The sequence below is a fragment of the Thamnophis elegans genome, chromosome 3 (assembly GCF_009769535.1).
Source record: "Thamnophis elegans isolate rThaEle1 chromosome 3, rThaEle1.pri, whole genome shotgun sequence".
Taxonomy (NCBI): domain Eukaryota; kingdom Metazoa; phylum Chordata; class Lepidosauria; order Squamata; family Colubridae; genus Thamnophis; species Thamnophis elegans.
Window position 1 is genome coordinate 134,975,626 of NC_045543.1, and position 26,984 is coordinate 135,002,609.

A 26,984-nucleotide genomic window follows, 5' to 3' on the forward strand; every position below is an offset into this window, starting at 1 on the left:
CGAAAGCATGTAAAAATGCAAGTAGAAAAATAGGAATAACCTTTGGTGGGAAGGTAACAGAGTTCGGTGTTTAGTCATGCCAGACACATGGCCACGGAGACGTCTTCAGACAGCGCTGGCTCTTCAGCTTTGAAATGGAGATGAGCATCACCCCCTAGAGTCGGGAACTACTATCACACATGTGCAAGAGGAACCTTTACCTTTAATATTGAAGAACACTGAGGAGGGGGCACGGATGATAGAGGTCTTCTATCTTCTGAGTTTTAAAGAATAATATTTTTGGTATTAATCTTCATTTTAGGGATGCTTGCTGTACAACTCTTTTTTGTGCCTGATTCCAGTTTCTGTTGTGCTGATAACTAATTTTGAAAGAAAAATTAAAAATACCAACTTTAGGAATTCATTATCTAAGTTTTAATTACCTGAGCATCGTTCTTCCTAATATTTCATGGCCTACTAAGCCAAATATCAAGGCATTATTGCTAGTTTGGCAAGAAATTGGCAAGCTCAACTAAAATAATGATCAGACCACCTGCTCCGAATGCTCTGATTGAATCCAATGAATCACACTTTTGTTTAACGTTGTAGGGAATGCTGCGTCCTAAGAAATGTTTTGTTCCGTCTTGGGAGGTGATAGTTGCAGGGCTTTTACAAATGATTATTTGTCATTTGGGGTGTCAAATTTGATTTCATTGAGGGCCGCATCAGTGTTGTGTTTGACCTTGGGGGTGGGGCGTGGCCAGCTCGACATCACTGGTGTAAGGGATGTCTGTGGTGGCTTGAGAACTCTTCCAGAGACAACAGGCACCCAAGCTCTGTTTTCAGCTGCGACGGCCTCTTGCAATTCTCTGTCAGCAAAAACGGAGCTCAGGAGGGCCGCCCACACTCCTCATGAGCTCCGTTTTTGCTGGCAGAGGCACCGCGTGCCGGTCCTTTGCTGTTTCCAGGGCGGCTCTGCGGGCCAGATCCAGCCCCCCGGCCTTGACTTTGACACCTGTTATAGGCTATAGGGCTCTGATGGCAAAACTTTTTGGCACTGAGTGCCCTAACCGGAACATGTGTGCATGTATGCGTGCCAGAGTGTCAGAAACCCGAAGACCAGCTGGTCAGTGCACACATGCCCGTTTTCAGGTGGTTTTCTGGGCCACTTTCAGGCTGTTTTCGGGCCATTTTAGGCTGGTTTTTGGACTGTTTTCAGGCTGTTTTCTGGTTCTCCAGCATCCTCACCCAGAAACCAGAACACCAGCTTGTGACAGCACGCATAGGTTCACCATCATGGCTATAGGGGATAGTTTGAAATATCATTGAAAAAGCTTCATTAGGATTTCTGTTATACAGGTCCATTTTTCTGGTCATAAAAGCATGACTGGTTTGGACAAAACCCAGCAGCACTTTTTCATGTGGTTGTTAAAAATAGGATCACCAACATGATCACCAATGTCCTATGATGGATATGGCACAAAAAGAAGAGAAGATAGGGTATAGTTTGAAATATCATTGAAAAAGCTTAGGATTTCTGTTACACACGTCCATTTTTCTGGTCATAAAGCATGAATTTCTTAGCATTGTGGTTATTTTTCTTTTGGTCATATATGACAACACTTATTAAATAGCATGAATTGATATTGTTGATGGCATTCTGGATTTCCCCTAAAGGTAGTCCTTGACTTACAACCACAATTGAGCCTAGCTAAGTGAGGCAGTTGTTAAGTGAGTTTTGCCTCATTTTATGACCTGCCTTGCCACAGATGCTAAGTGAATGACTGCTGTTGTTAACTTAGTGACGTGGCTGTTAAAGTGAATCTGGCTTCCCGAATCGACTTTGTTTATCAGAAGGTTGCAAAAAGTGACCCCAGGACACTGATCGTCATAAAGATGAGTCAAGTTGCCAAGCACCTGAATTTTGATCATAGAGATGCTGCAACAGTTGTAAATGTGAAAAACAGTCATAAATCACTTTTTTCAGTGCCGTTGTAATTTGAGCAGGCACTAAATGAATTGGGAGTTGAGGACTACCTATACTCTCAGAAATATTGTATTCTCTCCTAGCAGGCATGAATTTTCTTTCTTGATAAATCTCTATTGAATTAAGTCAAAAGGCAATTTAAAAAGGGCATCATAGTATGTTTTTTTCTCAAGGTGTTTAGGAGAATTCTGCTTTCCTTCCAAATGGGTTTCTAATGATGATGATAGTATTGTTTTTAAACTTTTAGGCTGCCCGACTCTCAGTGACGCAAATAATGTTTTTTGAATAACAGATGCACAAACGCTTATTTTAAAATAGTTAAGATTTATTCCTTTTCTTTCTGTCTCTCCTAAAAAGGCTCCTAAAATCTAATCAATTAATCCCCTTTGGCGAGATTTAATTGTATATACTCTAATGGGAAAAATATATCCAAAAATGAATTAGCTCAGCTCTGCTCACTAACCCAGTTTAAGACATGAGCCATTTTAAAATTTAGCACGCGCACTATATAAGAATGACTCAGCTCTGTAACTTCTTTTGGATTCTAACTATTAGAAAAAGTCTATTGGGAAAAAAAGCTTTAAACAAGATTTTACTATTTAACATCAACTAGCCGATAACCCGGCGTAGCCCAGGTATTTATTTATAGGGGGGAAATGTCCAGACGAAACGTAATTTGTAATGTTGGATTTTCCTCCTTTCCTGAGTGAGCCCCCTTGGGGAGTACTGTGAAACCGTTACCATGGCAACTCCACAGCGCTGTACAGTAGAAGCCAGTGTGGCAGTACAGTACAACAGACTATATCTCAACAGAACACACACACCAAAGAGTGTTAGGGGTGTCTATTTTTCTCCAGAGAGTAAGTTATCTGTGTACCAAGTTTGGTTGAAATTGCTGGTGGCATTCCAGAGTTATGCTGGAACACACACACACACACACACACACACACACACACACACCACACACCACACAGATACACACACACAAATAGGATCAATAAAGGATACCCACCTGAGTATTGCTGTTTTCATGATGAAAATTTTGCCTAATATTCTACCCTCACATAAAAAAAATGCTTTGGGACATTATTTTCAATTCCTTTTCATACTAGGGCTCCTCCGAAACTGATTCACACATACAAATTCTTTCTTTAGTTATTTTAATGATCACTAGGCTGGGATGATAGTGCCTAAGTCAGCCTGATCCTCAGTCAAACTGAGAAGAGAATGTCGCTGACAACTTACAATCATTTATTTAATGACGGTTTGAAGTTACAACAGCACTGAAAAAAGTGACGAGAGTTGTTCACCTTTACGAACCCCATGGTCACGCAATCAAAATTTGGACACTTGGCAACTGGCCTTTATGATGGTTGCAATATCCTGGTGTCATGTCATCACTTTTTGTGAACCTTTGACAAGGCACATCAATGCCGGGGCCAGATTCACTTTAACAACCATAGAAACACAGAAAACCATGTTACTACCTTATCCACTGCAGTGATTCACTTAACAACAGTGGCAAGAAAGATAATAAAATAGGGTAAACCTCACTAACAACTGCTTTGCTTAGCAACAGAAATGTTGGGTTCAATTATGGCTGTAAGACAAGGACTGCCTGTTTATTAAAATTACCTAGTCTCTTTAAAAGGAACGTAACCTTAAAATCCCATTTGGAGTACGCATTACTCAGGATTGTGATCTGCTTAACAGGCAATCTTGTATTTATATTTTGTACTTCCTATGCACAATCCTTATTAAAAGAATTATTTCTTTTCAGATTTTTTTTTTTTACTGGGCATATTGGAATATTTTGTCTTTACACAACGGATACCTCATTTCCATTTTAAATAAGGCAAGTGGTTGTCAAGTGAGAACAGGATAAAAGACGCTCGTATTTTGGGTATAATGTAACCCAATTAATTCTATTTTTTTGATTCTCTCCCTCTTTCCTCCACCTTTTCAAGGACTAATCAGCCCGTATCTGAAAGTTTGACTATTTTAAAACTCAAAATTAGTAACTCTTGACAAAAGCTAACTATATGTTGATAGGTTTAAAGCGTGTGAGCTTCCTACTGTTTTAAATCCTGCACAACATGCAGTACACAGCTATATCTTCACACATCTATGCTAATTCAAATTTTTCCTACCTACGTTTCACAGCAGGCTGACTGAATTTCCAGTCTACTTCACTCCCCTTAGTTCTGGCATCTTCCCCAGTGCTGTTCACATGATAGTAATAGCAACAGGAGCAGCAGGAACAATCCTCTAAAGAGGAGGTAACTTGGTGTCATTCCAAAATGGAAGAGTGGCTCTTCAGAAGGGGCAAGGAGAACAGCACATGGGATGAAGACTGTTTTGGAACCTTTCGGATGGAAATAAACTTACTCACTCATAGATGATAAGCCTCCCAGGAGCTTCGTGCATATCAAGACAGAAACCATATTATCCTTTGGTGGAAGTTATGGACATAATCAAGAACATGGTTCAGTTGATTTGAACAATACACAAAGCAGGCAAAAGACAACACACCAACCACTTGAGCATTTAATTTCATAGCTGGAAATGGGTTTCTGTGGACAGATTCATGTCAGTAGAAAGTAACTAACCATCCTTTTTCCAAACTTGAGAAAAAAAGGAAGTGTTGTAAGCCGCCAGCACAGCTGGCAGCAAATTCAGACAGTGAGGAGGTTGGGGAGGAATATGGGTCAGTCCCAGAGTCTGGGGAAGGCTCTGATGAGGGCTCTGTGTCGGAGGCAGGGGGGGGGGGGCAGAGCCATATGCCAGTTATCAGCTGCCTTCAGAGTTAGACATCAGTGAGGCAGACGAACAGCTGGAGCCTGTTCCCAGTGGGAGCATGCGCACAGTTGCCAGCGAAGGGAACAGCTAAAGAACAGGGGATGACTTGGGAGTAAAGCCACAGGTGGAGGATGAACGGCCCTCCCAGAGGAAATAAAAGAGGAGTGAAAGGGGAATAGAGTTTGCAGGAGACAATTAGTTTGCTTAATTGGTTCATGACTCTCCGAGACTCCTTGCCAAGTTTTGCAGATATCTGCCTGGCAGTTCTCTAAGCCGGGTAAGGTCTGTGACTGTAAATCCTCCCTTGAAAGACTTTGCTGGATGTGAATGAGCAGAATTCACAGTAAATTAATAAAAGGGGTTGTTGCCGGGATCAGGAATCTGTTTCATCCTGTTGGGAAGCCTAGGTCAGAACAGGAATGGGCTTATTATGCAGCAGCTGCCAAAAAAGCCAACCCAGTTCTAGGCTGCATAAACAGGGGGATAGAACCAAGATCATGTGAAGTGCTAATACCACTTTATAATGCCTTGGTAAGGCCACACTTGGAATACGGCATCCAGTTTTGGTCGCCACCATGTAAAAAATATGTGGAGACTCTAGAAAGAATGCAGAGAAGAGCAACAAAGATGATTAGGGGACTGGTGGATGAGGAACGGTTGCAGGAACTGGGTATGTCTAGTTTAATGAAAAGGACTAGGGAAGATATGATAACAATCTTCCAATATCTCAGGGGTTGCTACAAAGAAGAGGGAGTCAAACTATTCTCCAAGGCACCTGAGGGCAGGACAAGAAGCAATGGGTGGAAACCAATCAAGGAGACAAGCAACTTAGAACTGAGGAGAAATTTCCTGACAGTGAGAACAATTAATCAGTGGAACAACTTGCCTCCAGAAGTTGTGAATGCCCCAACACTGGAAGTCTTTAAGAAGATAGCCATTTGTTTGAAATGGTGTAGTGTTTCCTGCCTAGGCAAGGGGGTAGGACTAGAAGACCTCCAAGGTCCCTTGCAACTCTGCTATTGTATTGTATTGTATTATTGACCAAAAACAAAATAACAACAAAAAGTAAAATGAAAATGTAGAGCATGTCTTACACGCTTGAGCTCTGGGAACAACTGTGTCTTGTTATATGGTAAGCGAATTTTAAAAAAGGATATGCTTTTAATAGAGCAGCAACTGAAGGGTGAATGACGTTATTGCCATCTACTAATTCAGTCCCTTGGGACCCAAAACAATGCAGGTATTAAGATCTATGAATATCTTCCTTTGGTGTAACACAGTCACAGAGGTATCTGTCAGAATTGTCTATTTTGACAACTTATCTGGATTGTCCTACTCACCTCTTTATTAAAGAGTAGATTAGCTGCCATGAGCAAGAGAGAAACTGAACAAATCTAACTTATCACATAAGTAATAGAGGGACCTTTGTGCGTTAGATGTGTGAAGATGTACAAAGATAACCATGGGAGCTTGGCAAAGGGAAGCATAATTTGTGGAGACAGTTATTAAATTACTTTAAGACTAGCAAATAGTTACAGTCTCTCACCGCTAGCAAAATGCTGAGAATATGTAAGCATCATGGCGCAGTGGTCAGAATGCAGTACTGCAGGCTAATTCTGCTGACTGCCGGTTACCAGCACTGCAATCCTGACAGGTTCAAGGTTGACTCAGCCTTCCATCCTTATGAGATTGGTAAAATGAGGACCCAGATTGTTGGGGGAAATAGGATGTCTCCCGTAAACAGCTCAGAGAGGGCTGTAAAGCACTGTGAAGCGGTATATAAGTCTTAAGTGGTGTTGCTATGGCTTTCAGATGGAGAACAAAATCAAAGATTAATTCAGATTAGAATTGGTTTAGTCCAGGAAGTAAGTGTGTGTGTGTGTGTGTGTATGTATGGAGAGAGAGAGAGAGAGAGAGAGAGAGAGAGAGAGAGAGAGAGAGAGAGAGAGAGAGAGATTTTAAGAAAAGCACCAGCGGAGGTCCGATAGGTCCGAGGCGAACCGAGCACTCTTGACTACCTGCACCAAGGACTATGTCCGAGCATTAAGAACCGCAAAAAGATCATATATTTCTGCCTTGGTTGCGTCCGCCGAGTCGCGCCCAGCCGCCCTGTTTAGGATAACCCGCTCCCTCCTCAATAGGAGGGATGCGGGAGACCCCTTGCAGGGTAGGGCTGAGGATTATGCTCAATTCTTGGTGGACAAAGTAGCTCGGTTTCGATCGGACTTGGACTCCACCGCAGTAGGTCCAGCTGAGTCACAGGAGGATCATTTGTTACATCAGCTCTGGGTTGAGTTCCAGGAAGTTGCCTCTGGGGATGTGGACAAGGCCATTCGAGCTGTAAGCGCCTCCACTTGTATTTTGGACCCGTGTCCCTCCTGGCTGGTGGCTAACAGCAGGGAGGTGACACATGGCTGGATCCAGGCGGTTGTCACCGCCTCCCTTCGGGAGGGGCACTTCCCCGCCGTACTTAAAACGGCGGTGGTGAGACCCCTCCTGAAGAAACCATCGTTAGATCCAGCCATCTTAAACAACTTTCGTCCTGTCTCCAACCTTCCCTTTATCGGGAAGGTTGTCGAGAAGGTGGTGGCCTTTCAGCTTCAACGGGCCTTGGAGGAAGCTAGCTATCTTGACCCCTTCCAGTCCGGCTTCAGACCTGGTTACAGCACAGAAACCGCTTTGGTCGCATTGACCGATGATCTCTGGAGGGCCAGAGATGGAGGCTATGCGTCCATCCTGGTTCTCCTTGACCTCTCAGCGGCTTTCGATACCATCGACCATGGTATCCTTCTGCGACGACTGCGGGAGGTGGGAGTGGGAGGCACTGTTCTGCGGTGGTTCTCCTCCTACCTCTCGGACAGGTCGCAGTCGGTGTTGGTCGGGGGGCAGAGATCGTCCCTGAGGCCCCTAACATGTGGGGTACCTCAGGGTTCGGTCCTATCCCCCCTACTATTTAACATATACATGAAACCGCTGGGCGAGATCATTCGGAGGCACGGGATAAAATACCATCAATATGCGGACGATACGCAATTGTATCTGTCCGCCCCGTGCCAACTCAATGAAGCGGTGGACGTGATGAACCAGGGTTTGGAGGCCGTTAAGAACTGGATGAGTGCTAACAAACTGGTACTCAACCCGGATAAGACCGAGTGGCTGTTGTGCTTCCCCCCCAATAATTTGGCTAATACACCAACGCTTAGGCTGGGGGGTCAAATTTTATACCCCTCAGATAGGGTCCGCAACTTAGGAGTCCTCCTGGATCCACAGCTGACTTTTGATCACCAGCTGTCGGCTGTGACCAGGGGGGCATTTGCCCAGGTTCGCCTGGTCCGCCAGTTGCGGCCCTACCTAGACCGGGGGGCTCTCACAACAGTCACTCGAGCCCTTGTGATCTCTAGGCTGGAATGGGCTCTACATGGGGTTGCCCCTGAGGTGCATCCGGCGACTACAGCTAGTCCAAAATGCAGCCGCGCGAGTGATAGTGGGCGCACCGCGGTTCGCCCACGTTACACCTGTCCTCCGCGAGCTGCACTGGCTACCTGTTGGTCTCCGGGTGCGCTTCAGGATACTGATGACCATCTTTAAAGCACTCCATGGTAGTGGATCTGGGTACTTGAGAGACCGCCTTCTGCCGATTACCTCCCTAAATCGACCAATTAGATCGCACAGATTGGGCCTCCTCCGAATCCCATCTGCCGGTCAATGTCGACTGGCGACCACACGGAGGAGAGCCTTTTCTGTTGCTGCCCCGACCCTGTGGAACGAGCTCCCCATGGAGATCCGTACCCTCACCACTATCCAGACCTTCCGCGCAGCCCTCAAGATCTGGCTCTCCCAGCAGGCCTGGGGATAGGCTCCAATTACCCGCCCGAGTGTTTGATTGCTGAATGAAAGTTGTGTTTTATTATTTTTTCTTTGTGCACATATTGTTTGTTTCTGACCTTGCACCCCCCTCCCCTGTGGTTGTAAGCCGCCCTGAGTCCCCTCAGGGAAAAGGGCGGCATATAAATCCCAATAAACCTTAAACCTTAAACCTTAAAAGGTTTTAACAATGGTAAGTATTCAACACCTGCAAATTATAAATTATGTTATTGTCGAATCTGAGATAAAAATAAGAGGGTGATATGATTCTCATATTTGAAATTCCTTTCTACATACAGTCCTGTCATGTTATTTCTCTTCTGATCCAGTCACAACAGTCAGTTGTTCCTTTGATCAAAGAGAGGTGGAGAAACATGAAAAGGTTTTATGAAAGAAATAATTATGAATAACTTTATTAATATTTTTACTTCGATAGGGCTTACAAAGTAGAAGAAACACTACCATTTATTTATATTTTCTAAGTATTCTTGAAATTTATGCTAACTCTTTCTATTTCAAGACTGCTATTTTAGTGTTGCTATTTAACTTTAGGGGGGAAAAAAGATTTTGCCCAGTGAGTGACCGCTTCAAATAGCAGAACCAATGTAGGAAAATTGCCCTTTGCCCTAGGTCTTGTCTGTTTCTGTTATATAATGTAAACTGAGAAGAAATATTTCCTTCGTATGTGCTGAACGTATCTCTAGGCTTCTTTGCTGCACATTATGGAAGTTTGTAGAACTTAAGATGTATGAGAGGGGACGTACAGTACATGTTGATTTCCATGCTAATCAGCATGAATGAAAATTTTCCCAGTCTTATAGACACTGAGCCTTAACAAGGGGCAGGGTTTATCTGGACAGCTATTATATGTATACATGCAGAATAGTTTAATTCCTTTCTTAAATGGCGAGCTAAATTGTATTTTTCCTTCCTGTGCTGGAGGGAATTGTAAAATTATTATTTAATTTCATGGAAAAGAAATTGCTTTTGGATTTTCTTCTCCAGTTGGGTAGTAGTAGGATTTTTTTTTCATTTATCTTAATTCTGTGATGGCTGACTGATGTACAGGCAATTCTTGACTTACAAACCATTTATTTAGCGACCTTTCAAAGTTCAACTGCACTGAAAAAAATGTGACTTGTGACTATTTTTCACACTAACAACTATTGCAACATCCCCATGATCACGAGATCAAAATTCAGATGCTTGGCAACATGTAGGTTCATATTTAATTAATTTGTGCTGATGAGAAGCATTCTATACCATTCTATACCGAGAGCCGAGGTGGCGCAGTGGTTAAATGCAGCACTGCAGGCTACTTCAGCTGACTGCAGTTCTGCAGTTCGGCTGTTCAAATCTCACCGGCTCAGGGTTGACTCAGCCTTCCATCCTTCCGAGGTGGGTAAAATGAGGACCCAGATTGTTGTTGGGGGCAATATGCTGACTCTGTAAACCGCTTAGAGAGGGTTGAAAGCCCTATGAAGCGGTATATAAGTCTAACTGCTATTGCTATTGCTATTGCTATACGTCCTTTTACGGGGCCTTAAAACAGAATTTTAAAAAAAGAATTTTAAATAAGAAGAATCAATGGCGCTCTAGGCTTGAAACGGTACGTAGCTTATCTTCACAATTTATGATATTTAACAAGATGTGCAAATTCAAACTTATTTTGACTATATTTCGGCCTCTTTTATCTTTCAATCAAAATTCCAGACTTTCAACAGGTCTCCAACTCCTCCAAAAGTAAAAGATATTGTTTCATTTCTTTTTAAAAGTATAGCAAAATTTAGTAAAAGTGCCCAGTATTACTAAATCATCTGCCCGTAATCCATTTCTTTGATTAAAAAGTAATCTTTCCACCCACTGCTTCCATCCAGTTCTGAAATCATTTTGAGAATAGCATTTATGTCTTTATACTTTTTTATACTAGTGCATTATTTTTTGAACTCTAGATGAGATAAATAATTTAACAGTTTTAAAATAATATAAATGATATGTTCCTCTGTGATGAAGGAATTAGATAATCTTATGTGTTTGCTTAGGGGAGCCTGTATCTTGAGACTTTTATAGCATAATATTAAAGCCCTGAGATGTCTTATTATACCAATACCCAGAAGATTGCTTTAATGAGAAGTAAAGGGTCTTTTTCCAATTACAAGGGAATAACTGTATTAAGTTTCTGTGTTATGTCAACCTGCTTTGATTTGATTACTGCAAAAGAAATGGATTTATCTGTCAGTGTTACTTAATTAAGCCTTCTCATTGATGCTTTGCAGACTAATATAGTGTGGCTTGCACATTTAAATCTAAATACAAAGAAAATTGGCTGAAAGCTTAGGCACGAGCTATGAAGATAACATACAGGACTGATTGCTTACCATTTTTCAGATCAGTGGGTAAAATTATAATATGCTAAAAGGGCCCAAATGTTGCAAGCCTACAATTAAAACTGCTTAAGAGCTGCAAAAGAACATTTGCTTATGTGATGAAAAAGGTTTGTTCTTTCTTAGGCCATTCCTAACTTTTTTCCCCCCAACATTGTATGTCAGGTAACAGAAATTCAAGCCCAGCTGAAAATATGTTGATATAAGAGCCTTTGGCTTCAAAAATGCATTGGATTTAGCAAACATTGTAATAATTCAACACTCCTGATCTTGTAATGTAGAATCATTGACATGTTCATAGAGATTTATTTCTGCTCTTCTGTTTACTATTCAGATCCATATGTTTTCTCTACACCCATCTTAAGATAAGTAGAGAAAGTAGAATACTAAGGTTTTCTGTGATACAGATTACAGGTAGCCCTTGACTTGCAAAAGTTCATTTAGTGACTGTTCAAATTTATAACAGCACTGAAAAAACTGACTTATGACCAGGAGTGGGATCCTACCGGTTTAACAACAGGTTCTCTGAGCGTGTGTGTCAAATTCAACTTCATTGAGGGCCACATCAGAGTGTGGTTGACCTTGGGGGTGGGAGTGTTCAACTGGGTAGGTGTGGCCAGCTGGATGGGTGTGGCCAGCTTGATGCCACTCTCCAAACTTCTGGCATGTTTCCTCTTTGTATTGGGTAGACTGGGCCAAAGCGACACATGCCGGTCCCTTACATTTTCCAGGACGGCCCTGCGGGCCAGATCTAACCACATTGAGCATTGTGTTTGACAACCCTGATCTAAATGAACAAATTACAATGAACTTCATGATATTTGTATACCGTACCTCTTGATGAACCGTTCAAGATCAAAGTCATTTCAGCACATCCGCTTCCTGGCCTTAAAACCATGCTGGTTTCTAGAATTTGTGCTTCCAAAATCATCATCACCTCTCATAATTCTTCCAAACATTTTCCCAGATTCTCTTAAGCAAAACACCTGTAATTAACATACTTTCTCTGTGTGACAGAATCACTTATGCCATCTTTGAATAAGAGTTAAAAAAAAACCTGGTATAATTTTTTTAGTGTCTTGAAAGTAATATGTATCATATTTTTCGGAGTATAAGACGCACCAAGATTTTGAAGAGGCAAATTAAAAAACAAGTTTTTGCACTCTGCAGACCTCCCTCAGTGAAAATGGGCCCATTTTTTGTCAAAAAAGGTCATGGATAGCCTTTAGGAGGCTTCCAGAGTGCTCCTGGTGGCTGGGGGGGGGGGGGGCAAAAACAGCCTGTTTTTCACTCATTTCTGCCCTCCTCAGCCCCTAGGAGCACTCTGGAAGCCTCCTAAAGGCTATGCATGGCCATTTTGGTGAAGGCAGGGTTTCAGGAGGCAAAAAATGCTGTATTCAGTGTATAAGACAGTCTCTTTTTTGAGGGAAAAAGGTGCGTCTTATACTTCGAAAAATATGGTAGTTTGGAAATAGAACTGATAGTTGCATTCCCGGTTATCCTTTTAAGTGTCTTTCAAAACAGCCCATGACACACAAATCAATTCTAGTATCTCGATCTCTTCTTCCTAAATTTGGGTAGAAACTCATGCCCTCATTTCCCTCGACTTCTCCAAAAAAGAACCCTATTCTGATTTGGCATTAAAGTTAAATTTATGCAGCTAGAACACCGAACATTTAGGAACCATTTGGAACTGCTCAGATGTACACTATAGCTGGAGAAGAGTAATGATAAAGCAGGTGCATTTTTTCAGGTAGAAATTATAGGTTTTCAGGCTGATGGTCTCAACTGAAGGGTGAAATCAATGTGACACAGTATTTGGAGGCGTATGTGAGTTGGGTTATAGCATGTTTTTACAGTTTTCTGGGGGAAAAAGAACATTAATATTACAGACATAGGTATCCTATTTATTCTTATATTTAAATAGCATATAGTATCATAATTTAACCTGGAGTTCCTATAGGTAGGCATTAATATGGTGAAATTTATATTGAGGGTAGAATTTTCAGGTGGTTTTTTGAATGGAATTTCTTCATTCCATCATACACAATCAAGAATTAATTCATAAAGTAAAGGTAAAGGTTCCCCTCGCACATATATGCTAGTTGTTCCCAACTTTAGGGAGTGGTGCTCATCTCCGTTTCAAAGCTGAAGAGCCAGCGCTGTCTCAAGACTTCTCTGTGGTCATGCGGCTAGCATGACTCAACGTTGAAGGCGCACGGAACACTGTTATCTTCCCACCAAGGTGGTCCCTATTTTTCTACTTGCATTTTTACATTTTGAACTGCTAGGTTGGCAGAAGCTGGGACAAGTAACAGGAGCTCACTCCGTTATTCGGCACTAGGGATTCAAACCGCCGAACTGCCGACCTTTCTGATTGACAATCTCAGCATCTTAGCCACTGAGCCTCCATGTCCCTCATAATTAATTCATAATTACCATTAACTATATCCTGGATTCAAAGGGTTCACCTGCATGAAAATAAGTTAATCTCCAAATGTTACTTGGATTTCCAGCCATAACAGAAATGCATTGTGCTAAGTTAACATTATTTCTTACAAAATTTATTTATAATTAGGATATGAAAATGCATATTTGATGCCAGAATATTACTAATTATACTGGATAAAGGGTAATAAGTAAGTTTGATTGTTATGGATTTGCACATATTATAATAGATGTTGCTGAACTATGACTCTCAAAGTCCCTTATTTGTAGTATAGGAAATGTCAGTGATATTGTGTGAACAAAGTTAAAAAAGTCCCCTTTGATTCAACTAGTGAAATATTTCTGTTTAAACTCTCTACAGTGGGGTTTTATTGTTGTTTTCAAATTTTCTGTCATTCAGTACATAATCCATAGTAATGTAATGTTTATTCTATAAACATCATTCCTAGATGCTTATAAACTATATGCATTCATATCAGGTTGAAATTTTGACACACCTTTCAAATAATAAGGTCATTATTGTTTCTAATTTATTTTGGAGGAAATAGAATTTTCAGGAGACCAAATATGAGAGAGAAGGTTACAAAATGAGCAGACTATATTCACACATTACAATGAATTTACTTAGTAAGCCTTGAAATTCTTAACTGTGATTTATTAAGTAAGCTAAAATTGCTTGAAGTCACATAATATGCTAACCCCGTGATGGTGAACCTATTTCACATGTGCCACAGGTGGCATTTGGAGCCCTCTCTGTGGGCATGCAAGCCGTTGCCCAGCTCAGCTCCACTGTGCATGTGCGTGTGCCTCACACTGGCAAGCTGATTTTTGGGTCTCTGCTTCGCATGCGGGAATCACACACACATGCACAGGGGCAGGAGGTCACATGCACATATGGGGGGAGTGGGGTGTGTGCGGTGTTCCCCCCTTGTGCCCCCTTTTTGGTCCCAGGAGGCTTCGGTGAAGCCTGCTAGGTCCAAAATAAGGAACGGAGTGGGGTGTGCGGCTCCCCCCAGCCTGTTTTTGGTTCTAGGAGGCTTCAGTGAGGCATACTAGGCCCAAAAAGGGGTGCGGGGTCATGCACATGTTCAGGGAGGTTGTGTGCATGAGTGTGGGGCAGGAGGTCATGCGCACATGTGTAGGGGGGCAAGCGTATTACATTGTGGGTGTGGACACACATGCGATTTTGGCATGCAAGGACAAAAGTTAGCCATCACTGAGTTAACACAAGTTAAAAAAATGGCAGAGTCTCTACAGATGTTACTCGGCTAGTTGACTATAGGGATGATGCTCATCTCTGTTTCAAGGTCATTGAGCCATTGCTATCCAACAACATTTCCATGTTCATGTGGCCAGCATGATCTCACAGAGTGCTGTCACTTTCACACCATAGTGGTACCTATTTATCTAGTCCACCTGCGTGCTTTCGAAGTCTAGGCTGGAAGGAGCAGGGGTGAGGATGAGGATGGAACTCAACCTGTTACGTGGCAGTTGGGTCTAAAACTTGGACTGCCGGCTTTTTCAGCTGAGAAGCCCAGTGTCTTAACCCCTTAGCCACCACGCTGCTCCATGCTAACCCAAAGCTAAACAGATTTCATAATGGCTTTGCAAGATTTGAGAACCGAGGCAAAAATTTCCTGTTTCATACCATATTTTTCATATTTATCCAGTGCATAAGATGCACTGGAGTATAAGACACATCAAGATTTTAAAGAGGCAAATTTTAAAAAAAGTTTTTGCGTTCTTCAGACCTCCAAAAACGGTCCATTTTTTGTAAAAACGGGGGCATTTTTTTTTAAAAAAGGGCATGAATAGCCTTTAGGAGGCTTGTAGAGGGCTCCTGGGGAGTGGGGGGGGGGCAAAAACAAGCAGAAAACAGCATGCATAGCCTTTAGGAGGCTTATAGAGTGCTCCTGAGGGCTGGGGGGGGGGGGAATTGAGCAAAAACCCACACATATTTTGCTCATTTCTCCTCTCCCCAGCACCCAGGAGCACTCTGCAAGGCTCCTAAAGGCTATGGATGGCCATTTTGGTGAAGGGGGTGGGGTCTCAGGAGGCAAAAAATGCTGTATTCAGTGTATAAAGATGCACCCAGATTTTCACCCTCTTTTTTGAGGGGAAAAGGTGCATCTTATACTTCGAAAAATAAGGTAAACCATGCTAACTAAATTTGTATGTAAACTACTAGGGTTCAAGAACTGTGCTCTTTTGTAGTTGTCTTAAATTCAGAAACACACATTTTTCATTTCTATTGGATACTGCAGTTCAAGTTTCTAAATGGAATAGATGACATGGGGAAGGAATCTAGGCATAAAACCTACTGACAGGTAATTCAGAGTTTCATCTATGATTTTGGATGTGCTTTGAATGAAAGTAAAAAAAAGAGAGAGAGAGTTAATAATCAGTTACGTAACACCCATGATTTTAAAAAGCTCTCTCTAATTAAGTGAATGCAATGGTTGATCTGATCTGTCATTTAAATGATTCCCGTTTTTTTTAAAAAAACATACATAATTAAATATTTACCTGGAATGTCTTTCTAACATTATTAGCACTTGAATGTTTCATGAAGATATTAGGAATTGGGTGATGCAGAGAAACACGTTATTAACAAACCAACCCATTAAAATGCAAGGAAAAGGAGAAGAAAAAGGGGAAAAAAAACATCTTGGTGAAAGCAAGCCTCTTTTTCAATTGTGCGGTATAGTTTCAAACACATAGTAAAGATAATTCAGCTTCATAGTCTGTATCATTTACATGCTTAGCTTTGATAATTTTAAAGGGATTTTTTTTTTGTATGAATAGGATTAATATAGTTCAAAATGAATCAATGTCAGATAATATTGTAGCCTCCCTTTTTAATAAATTAATGGTAAGGTTTTTTCCAGAAAAGTAATCTAAAGTGAAAATGTGTGGATGTAGTAATTTAGACAGATTTAATTCATACTTACAAAGTGATCATCCTATTCCCTTGTGGGTAAGCAGTGTTATGCAAAACACCCAAAGAGAGTAAGAAATAGTTAGACAAGGAATAAAAAGCATAAAGTCAGAAAATAAAATGAAACATACTTAAAACTACCGTATTTTTTGGAGTATAAGACGCACCTTTTTCCCTCAAAAAAGAAGCTGAAAATCTGGGTGTGTCTTATACACTGAATACAGCATTTTGTGCCTCCCGAAACCCCGTCTCCTTCACCAAAATGGCTGTGTATAGCCTTTAGGAGGCTTCCAGAGTGATCCTGGGGGCTGGGGAGGGCATAAATGAGCGAAAAACGGGCCATTTTTTGCAGAATTTTGCCCACCCTCTCAGCTCCCGGGAGCACTCTACAAGCCTCCTAAAGGCTATACAGAGCCATTTTGTTTGAAAAAATGGGCCCATTTTCGCAAAAAAAGGGCCATTTTTGGGAGGTCTGCAGAGTGTTTAAACTTTATTTTTAAATTTGCCTCTTCAAAATCTTGGTGTGTCTTATACTCTGATGCATCTTATACTCCGGTGCATCTTATACTCCAAAAATACAGTATTTTACACCAATGCCATTTAATTTAGCTCTGCATATTCTGCAAACTGTTCTTCCACCACTTCCATACACCATTATGTATACTGCATTTGTTCTTTAAAATTCTCAGGTACACATTTCAAGGACCTGATTAACTTTAACCACAGCTGTCTTGATCTCCCCTTTTCTCATTTCTGTGACCATTCACAGATACAACAGTGATGAAAAAGTAACTATTAAGACCTTCACATGTATACAAAGCAAAATCGGGGTTTCAGCTGTGGCAACTTTAAAAGCTGAGTTGCAAGTCCCTTTTAAATTAATATATAATTGTCAATTTAATTTGAAGACAATGTATAAACCAGAGATTTTTGGCATTTTCTCAATTTAGGCTATATTTTTGACCTTAGCTGTGTAATATAATTTTTTGGTTATATGCTATAATCCATCTGAGTACTTCACTCTATTAAACAAATATCAGTTAGGAATTAGGAAATCTGAAGGAGTTGATCGATAAAAACAGTAGATTCAAGCAATAGCAATAGCATTTATATGCTGCTTCATCGTGCTTTACAGCACTTCCTAAGCAGTTTACATAGTCAGCATATCGCCCCCAACAATATGTGTCCCCATATTACTGACCTCAGAGGGTTGGAAGGCTGAGTTAACCCTGAGCCGCTCAGAATTGAACTCCTGGAACTGGGCAGAGTCAGCCTGCAATACTGCATTCTAACCATTGTGCCACCATGGCATAAAATACTGATACTCCTTGTATAACAATGCTAATTGAGATTGGAAATTCCTTTGTTAAGCAACACAGTCGTAAGTCGTGTCATTTAGCGACAACCTTTCTGGCAGTCCCAGTTGCTAATGTTAAATGAAAATCACAGGGGTCATCATGTAATCATGTAATTGCAGCTTTCTGGTGGCTTCCCCATCAACTTTGCTTGTGGGCAGGGAAGGTTGTAAATTGTGATGACATGATCATGGAGCACAGCAGGGGTGGGTTCCGGCTGTTGCTACTACTGCCAGGGACTGTTCAGGGACATGCTGCACGCATGTGCTTTGTGCACTATGTTGCATGCACAGTATTAAAAAAATAGCAAGATGGTGGTACCTACAGTGCCGCTGAGAGAACTGGTTTGGGGTGTGGCACAGGGGTGGGTTTCAACTGGTTCGCGGCGGTCCCTGCGAACCGGTTGGTCGGCGAACCCGGAAGTAAGTAACTTCCGGGAACGGCGAAGGGCCCACCCGCCCACCCGCGCTCCTTACCCGGTTTTGACGAGTTCTGCGCTTCCACGCATGCACAGGACGCATACAGCGCCTGCGCGATCCTCCAGGAGCAGCTGGAGCATCGCACAGACGCTAGTACGGATGCGTGCACCACGCGCGTGCACGAGGACGCCACCGGCCCCGTTCCAACCGAACCGGTTGGAACGGGGCGAGAAACCCACCCCTGGTGTGGCAGGCCTTTACTACCTACTCGGCCGAACTGGTCCGAACCGGTAGGAACCCACTTCTGAAGCACAGTGACCGATCACATGACCACAGGAACAATGACAGCCATACATATAATGTATGGTTGTAACTACCTCTTCTTCAACACTATAAGTTTGAAACGTCGTTGAATGAGTAGTTATTTAAATGAGGGCCATCTGTAGTGTAAAATGACCCACTCACTTTAAAAAGTGAAAAATGAAATAAACTGCATGTATATAACATTTACACAGAGACTAACTCGGTGAAGAGAGATATTTTGAATAAGTTTCTAAAAAGTATATGATAAACACATTTATGAATCTTAGGAACAAGAGCATTTCAGAACAAAGTGCTATGAAGTTCTTTGCATTCTTTCGAATTTAATACAGTGAAAAAATAATTCTCTAGGACTTGTTAGCTATATTTAAAGTTATTCTTGCTTTGCTAGATTGGTTCCTAACTGGTCAATCATTGGAGAATTTGAATACATTTTTAATGAGCAGTCAGGCAAGCTATTTCTGTAGTATTTAATGTGCTACAAATATATATTGGATGCTACCTTAGACATTACAGCTGAGGGACTTCTGTTTTCTCCTTTGAGTCTGGATTGCAACTGCCATTGTGCATCCCCAGGAACACAAGGCACTCTCTAACTACCTATGAACCATCTTAAGCTGCATTTAAAGTTTCCTTCTTATGCCTATCTCAGTAAGACTGGAAATTAACTCAGTCTGCCCTTTTAAAGTTTCTCACGTGAAAGCATTTCTTCCCTCACTTGATTTTTTCTATTCTGAAAAGAGTGGATTAAATGAAGATTCATAAATAACTATTCCAGACTTCTGTAAATTATTTGAAAATGCAGTACAAGAAAGAAAAATACAAGTGTAGGATTTTTATGGGCTTGGTTCATGGATCTCCAAAATTCTGGACACAAACACCTCTCTGTGGGAAGTAAGAAGTCCATCCAGTATCTGCAGAACTAATAGGATTAATATCCTGGGTCAGGGAAGAGATTAATAAAAACCCCAAGGGGTACATTTTAATTCATACATCTCAGCAGGATCCATAGGCACTGAATATTAATTATTGTTACTGTTATTATTGAATTTCCAGAGTTTTCAACTATAACTTCTCAAAGGCTCTAAGGTGTTCTTTAATATTCTCCAGTTTCAGTCTTTCTTTAAGAGGGTGCCTTTGAGATGTGTTAGGGCTATGCTAACTGAAATTCGAAGCTAATATATAGGTTGTTAATTCATCATCTTGGTTGTATTTTTCTGCATCTTTCCCTATTACTTTAGAGATGTGGTAATATACCACATATAGCTGCAGTATATTATATAAAGTTGCTTGTATTTATATGTATTTGTCTATAACAGGGGTGTGAAACTCAAGGCCCACGGGCTGGAACTGGCCCATGGGGTGTTTAGATCTGGGCCTTCGGGCCACCCTGGAAGGAGCGAAAACCGGCCCATGGTGCCTCTGCCAGTGAAAATGGAGCTCGAGAGGGGGTACTGTTTTCACTGGCAGAGTGCTCGGGCTACCACAGGTGCCCCCGACACAAATAATGTCAAGCTGGCCACGCCCACCCTGGCCACTCCATCCGCCTCCTCCCCCGAGGTCAAACCCAACCCTGATGTGGCCCTCAATGAAATTGAGTTTGTCACCCCTGGTCTATAAGAGGCAGTTTGGTCTAGTGGTTAAGACACAGGTTAGAAACTGAGAGATAGTTCTGGTCCACCTTAGGTATGAAAACCAGCACCCACATGCCCATCACATGGTCCAAAAATGCACCCTCCCAACTGGAGATGCCTCCCAGTCATGCCACTCCAGGTGCAGGTCAAGGTGTCCTTGACTCTCTGAGAAAGGAATGTTATTTAGACTATATATCTCCCATACTCCATATTATCCCCCTCCTATTTTCCCACAGTAGAAAATGTGGCAGGCCTGAAGGCCGCAATGTAAAAGATGGCTTCCAGGTCTGACAGCTTGCTTCAAGTGATACCTGTATTAAAGCATATGCAAATATTGCAGGTCTTGTTTTGTATTTACTGCACTTTATTAGTTAGACTTATTTATCTGTTAGATTTATATCCCACCTTCTCTCCAATAGCTCATGGCAACTTTTTCCTCAGACCTTCAGAGCAGAACTCAGCTGAGATCTCTAACCTGCAACTTGGCACATCTTAAGTTGGCTTGTGGCCTTTAACTCAGAACTTTCTTTTCCAGGTGTACAGCATGGTTCTAACTCCATAATGGCGAACCTGTGGCATGCGTGGCACGCCAGCTGTCAGCTCCGGCGGGCATGTGCGTGCCAGCCAGCTGATTTTTTGCCCTTCCAGAGGGCTAGGAGAGGCTGTTTTTGCCCTCCCCAGGCTTCAGGAAAGCCTCCGGAGCCTGGAGAGGGGTCGCATATGGGAGGGTCGCACGTGCATGAACAGATGGCCGGGGAAATTGAGTGGACATGCGCATGCCTGCAATTTTGGCACGACGTATGAAAAAGGTTTGCCATCGCTGGCCTAGCTAAATAAGCATCTTTATTGCAAATTAGAATGAGGCCAATTGAATCATGGACTGCCTTCTATTCAAAGAGGAACGAAGTTCGCTTTTAAACAGGAGGTTTAAATCCATTACGGATTCAAAATGCAAAAGTGATGCTTCCCAAACCAGTCTCTGAAATCTGCTTTTAAGAAGGAATAGTCTGTAGAAAAGTGGGATAGGAAGCAAAATGTTTATCTAGAAACACTCTGTTTTTAATGTCTCTCTGTTTGTTTTGCAGTATCCTTGGTGTTATTGTTGAGGCTATGCATTTCTGTGATAGGTTTCGATTCAAGTTGAGTCAGTGACTTCCAGCCACTTCTGAAAGACTGGAATAATTTTTATGTGCAAACCTTGAGGGTCCAGTTCATTTCTGCTGTGAATTTAAATGAGTTAATTTAAGTGGTTGGGTCAGAAGCCACTATCATTGTAGTAGCCCTGTGCCTGATTCTTAATTAAAGGCAACAGGAGATTAATTTGAAACATTAATTTAAAAGTGCCTATACAAAAGGAAAGAATTATTGCAATAAAGCCTAAAGAACTTTTTTGTCCCTAGATGTAGAAGACAGAACTAGCTCAGGGTCCTGGGGGAATGGAGGACATCCTAGCCCATCCAGGGTAAGTACATCTAATCTTTTTTTATTCCTCACCAGCCTTCCTCCGTATGCAAATTTAACATCTAAATGGGAATTGTGCACCTGATTGCCTAGGAAAATGTACTTGTAAGTTTGGCTGTAGAGCAACCTCTCCCCAGTTTCCCCCCCCTCCAAAGATTTTTATCTGATCTCAAAGATAATTTGACATTTGTTGTGTTCTTGGTCGCAAGTAGAAAGAACCCTCATTAAATGCTTTTTCTCATGTGCTGTCGTTCTCTGATACGTGGTTATCTCTCTTTTGTAATGAATTCCTCCCCTACCCTTTTATTTGGCTGTTGATTTCTCACTTGTTGTAGGTGTCTTCCCAGATGTTTAATTCCAGGACAAAATATTAAATATGAAGGTGGGACTTTTCAGATGCTAGGAGTTTTAACTCTCTAATTTAGCCTACCTTTGTCAGTATGGCTGTCAGTGTGTACTGTATATATCCGTGATGGTGAAACACGGATGCCAGATGTGGCACATAGAGCTCTCTCTGTGGGCACATGTGCCATCACCACCTGGTCTTCGGGTTTCTGGATTTCTGGAGCTCTGGCGCATGTGAAGAGCAACTGGCCAGCTTACATGCGCATGCCAGAAACCCAAAGACCATGTGGCTGCTGTGCGCATGTGCACCAGCCATCTGGTCTTTGGGTCTCTGCTGTGCACATGCGCAAACTTTCGGCACCGAGTGCCCAAAAGGTTCATCATTACTAGCATGTATCTTTCAAATTAGTTATTGAGCAAGAAAAGAAAATTAAGGTATAACAGTATATAATACCAAGAAATCAGTACTTCAGAGGTATATATGAACTATTTTATCTAATGTGTATCTAATGTGTGAACATTTGTTCTTATAAAAGCCGAGACGGCGCAATGGTTAGAATGCAGTATTACAGGCTAATTCTGCTGTCTGCCTGCAGTTTGGCAGTTCAGATCTTACCAGGCTCTAGGTGGACGCAGCCTTCCATCCTTCTGAGGTTGGTAAATGCGTGCCCAGATTGTTGGGGGCAATAGGCTGACTCTGTAAACCACTTAGAGAGGGCTGTAAAGCACTGTGAAGTGGTGAATAAGTCTTAAGTGCTATTATATGCCCAAAGTTCAGGAAATCTTGTATGAATAGTAACTGTTCATTCCACTTTTTTAGTTTATTCCAATGCAACTGAATCATCTGAAAGTTTTTGCTAAAACTTGCTGTCATTATTTATTAATTTTATTTGCCCTCATCTTGCCACAGGTGATTCTGGTCTGCCTACAACATTAAAGTTATACAATTGAACACATTTGCAAATCTGGTCAATTCTTTTATCTTTTGGAATAATTTTAATCACAATTTTATGCCAAATTTAATTATCAGTGTAAACCAACTTAACTATTTGCATTGATTTGTGCATGGCACAAATGCACAGGGCCTTTAATGTGACTATTTATTAAATTTAAACTTTTACCTTTCTGCTATGTGAATCACTCAAAGATAGAAAGCAAAATATAGAGCACAGCAGTAGCAATAGCACTTAGATTTATATACCGCTTCACAGCCTTCTCCAAGTGGTTTACAAAGTCAGCATATTGCTTCTAACCATCTGGGTTCTCAGTTTATCCATCTCAGAAGGAGGGAAGGCTGAGTCAACCTTCAGCCTGGTTAGATTTGAACTGCCAAATTGCAGACAGCCAACAGTCAGCAGAATAGCCTGCAGTACTGCCCTCTATCCACTGCACCACCGCGGCTCAATAAATTCAATGGATAATTCTGTGTCCTTAAATTTAGTTAACAGTTTATAAATATAATCTATTTAGTTAGGTATGTCTCTATCCTTTGACAAGGGTTTACTTAACTAAACTTTGTTGAGGCTATAAACCAGGGTAGGCAATTATGACCTCTTTATGACCTGTGGACTTCAATTCCCAGAATTCATAGCTGGCTCAGGAATTCTGGGAGTTGAAGTCCATAGCTCGTAAAGGGTCCATATTTGCCCATTCCTGCTATATGTAACTACTATTATGAAAATGTGCTTTTTCATGGAGGCAATAGTGTTACATTTTGGCACATGTACGCAGACTGCTAACTCTAAAACACCTGAAGCTTTGTCTTTCTTTTAAGGGTACTCTCAACTTCCTTGCTCTGTCTTAATTTAGTCCTTATTGTAGGTAACTGTTTGCACTGCCCTAACTTTAATCTAAGGTGTGGCATTTTCTTTTACAAAAAGACTTTTTCTATATTTTTTGGATACGCTCATTCAAGGTTATGTTTTGCCAAGAAATGATCTCTGAATCTTTAAAATTGATGACATTTAAAGTGCTGGAGTGTCTTTTGACAGTTTTCTAACCTTGTGTAAATATACATAAGGTGCCTTCTAGTTTACCAACAGTAAGCCAGGCCTCCCAACAGCTTGACATTCAAATGCCTTATGCCAATGATCCGAAACTTATCTCTTCTCATGTTACAAAAATCACATGTTCATTCCCACTAAGAATGTTCAGTAGACTCAGGAAGTGGAACATATTAATATCAAAGTTTTTTTGACAGTGTCAAACTGGATTTCTTCAAGGACCAGATCAGCATTGAAGTTCTCTGCAGGCCAGCCGGGGGGGGGGGGGAGATGGGACGGACTCCCTGCTAGCCAAAACAGCACCCTGTCAGCCGCACATGCCCCTCCTCCCTCACCCCATTTTTTCTGCCAGAGGCACCATGGGCCAGTACTTTGCTATTTCCAGGCCAGCCCCACAGGCTAGATTTAAGCACCCCATGGGCTTGAGTTTGACATCCCTTATATAGAGTTACCAGATATAGGCCGAAAAATTCCAAATAACCATTAGACAACCACAAACTGATATTGAAAACATGGCTAATTTTTGAGCAGCTATATGATTAACCCTATGACTATTACAGAAGGCACTAAAATTAAAATGAAACTTTTTTTACCTGATGTATTTCATTTCAAGTTTCTTCTGTACATGAGATTCAAGATACCTAACCAGCCATGCAGTTAACACTATGCAATGTTTTGAATTCAAAAGGAAAATGGTGTTTTTATGGAGCACGGCACACTAGACTTGGATACAACTCAACAGGGAAAACTTACCTATTTCTGGAATATGGTTACATTTTTGGAATTGTGGCAAAACAGATATGGAGAGCTGATTGATTTTTTGATTGATTGATTTTAGTTTATTTGTATGCCGCCCTTCTCTGGGAGGGACTCAGGGCGGCGAACAACTCAGAAGGGAAAAAGGGGACACACACAATACACGTAATTAAAATACACAAGAGTCATACAGCCATACAAGTCGAGAGGGGAGGGGAACTCATCAACCCCAGGCCTGCCGGCACAGCCAGGTTTTGACGGCTTTCCGGAAGGCCTGGAGAGAGGTGAGGGTCCGAATCTCCGCGGGGAGTTCATTCCAAAGGGCCGGAGCTGCTACAGAGAAGGCCCTCCCCCGGGTGGTAGCCAGATGGCATTGGCTGGTAGATGGCACCCGGAGGAGGCCAACCCTGTGCGATCTAACGGGTCTATGGGAGGTAATTGGCAGCAGGCAGTCTCTCAAGTACCCAGGTCCAATACCATGAAGGGCTTTATAAGTTATGACTAGCACTTTGAAGCGTATCCGGAGACCGATCGGTAGCCAGTGCAGCTCACGGAGGATAGGTGTAACGTGGGTGTACCGAGGTGCACCCACAATCGCTCGCACGGCTGCATTCTGGAAGAGTTGAAGTCTCTGAATACTCTTCACAGGCTGCCCCATGTAGAGCGCATTGCAGTAGTCCAGTCTTGAGGTCACGAGGGCGTGAGTGACTGTTGCGAGTGCCTCCCGGTTCAGATAGGGGCGCAACTGGTGCACCAGGCGAACCTGGTCACAGCTGAGCTGTTGGTGGATTATGAAGTTCTGAAGAAGATCAGCAAATTCCATTCAGAAAAAAAAATGCTGAGCCAGTTTAGAGTAAAATAAGAAGTGCAATATCGTTTTGTTTTCAATAAGGTGTTCATAAATACATTGTTTCTTATTGTAGTATGGATGTACTATAAAATGCAGTACATACAAGTAAAATTGATCTGAATGAAGGTAGAATGAATTTAAAACAAATAGATTGCAGGGGCAAATTAGTACATCAGAACAATGGGGAAAATCAGTGAAAGAGTCAGCACAAACAAATTAATTTCAGTACAGATCCTGTACTGGAAATACAAATGATTCCTTAAATAAAGTATATAATTTTAACTTTCCATGTTTCTCATTATTTGAGACCATAGCTGCAAAAACATACATTTCCATTTTTGAACAAAATAGAAAATGTCATTTTTGCTGGCTAATATATGAGTTATTAACATAAATATGAGCACATATTTTAATATATTAGAATAGCTATCTTCAAATTTCATCAGTCCATTGAAAAAGGGCCTTTCTAGTTATAATAACTGAGCAATATCTAAGAAGTTTGCATGTGTATATTCCATTTAAACTGCTACCAATTTATTTACAGAACTACGGAGATGGACCTTCTTATGAACATATGACAAACAGGGACCTTGGATCACATGACAATCTATCTCCTCCTTTTGTGAATTCCAGAATACAAAGTAAGAAGAAATTAATGTTTCTATTACCCTTGCATGTTTGTAATTGCTTGTGCTTTTTTAGTTTGAACTGAAATAAGATTCCTTTCACTACCATCACATTCTAAAACATCTCCAGGAATGCTAATTATGCCATAAAATAAACCAAAGTCCATGCTAAAGTTTGCAAATATTTTGCTTAGAATAAGTATCTGCAAATATGCGGCTTGTAGCCCGATTTCCTTCATACCTGTTTTTAAACAGCCTTAAATCCTCTTGAATTCATCCATCAGATAAAACTAGTGAATCTCTGGAGAAGATTTGAAAGGGGGGGGGGGGCTGGAATATTTAATGGGGAAAGGGGAGGAAAAAATGTATGGTTTATGAAGTGAAGACCACTCCTGCAATGTTTCGGCACAGTCCTTGGATATATCACCTTGCTTTTTTTAATTTATGTCCATTTGTTTTTCATACGTAAGATTCCATGGTTTGAAATGTGACTTATATTTATGGGAAAGGGAGACGCTGTGTTATTGTGGCACTTCTGTTTCCATGTGAGTTTATTGCATTGACAAAGGCACACCTTGTCTGTAAAATGTTAGTCTTTGTGTTATTTTTATGCTAGCACATTATAGATGTAAACTTGATAAAATGGAAAATGTACGAAAAAGCTCAGTGAGTCCAAACGAATGTTCCAGTGGATGTGTAGGGTTTGCTATCAGCAATCAGAAACTGTTGTTTTCTTTGCGTAACAGTGTGAATTTGCCTATAGGGACTTTTAGTCTCTGGGCGGCAAGCTTCTACATTAAGTCTGACCTTGTCTA

At 41.4% G+C, this 26,984-nt stretch overlaps 1 protein-coding gene across 6 annotated transcripts in view; it reads left to right on the forward strand.

The window, feature by feature from the left end:
• LOC116506122 (transcription factor 4) overlaps positions 1 to 26,984 on the forward strand; it is a 420,496-nt gene that overhangs the window by 111,847 nt on the left and 281,665 nt on the right. For all 6 annotated transcript variants that reach the window (XM_032213768.1, XM_032213769.1, XM_032213765.1 and 3 more), the window contains 2 exons: positions 21,529 to 21,590; positions 26,088 to 26,184. In XM_032213768.1, the coding sequence (XP_032069659.1) occupies positions 21,529 to 21,590; positions 26,088 to 26,184 (159 nt within the window). The remainder of the gene's footprint in view (positions 1 to 21,528; positions 21,591 to 26,087; positions 26,185 to 26,984) is intronic.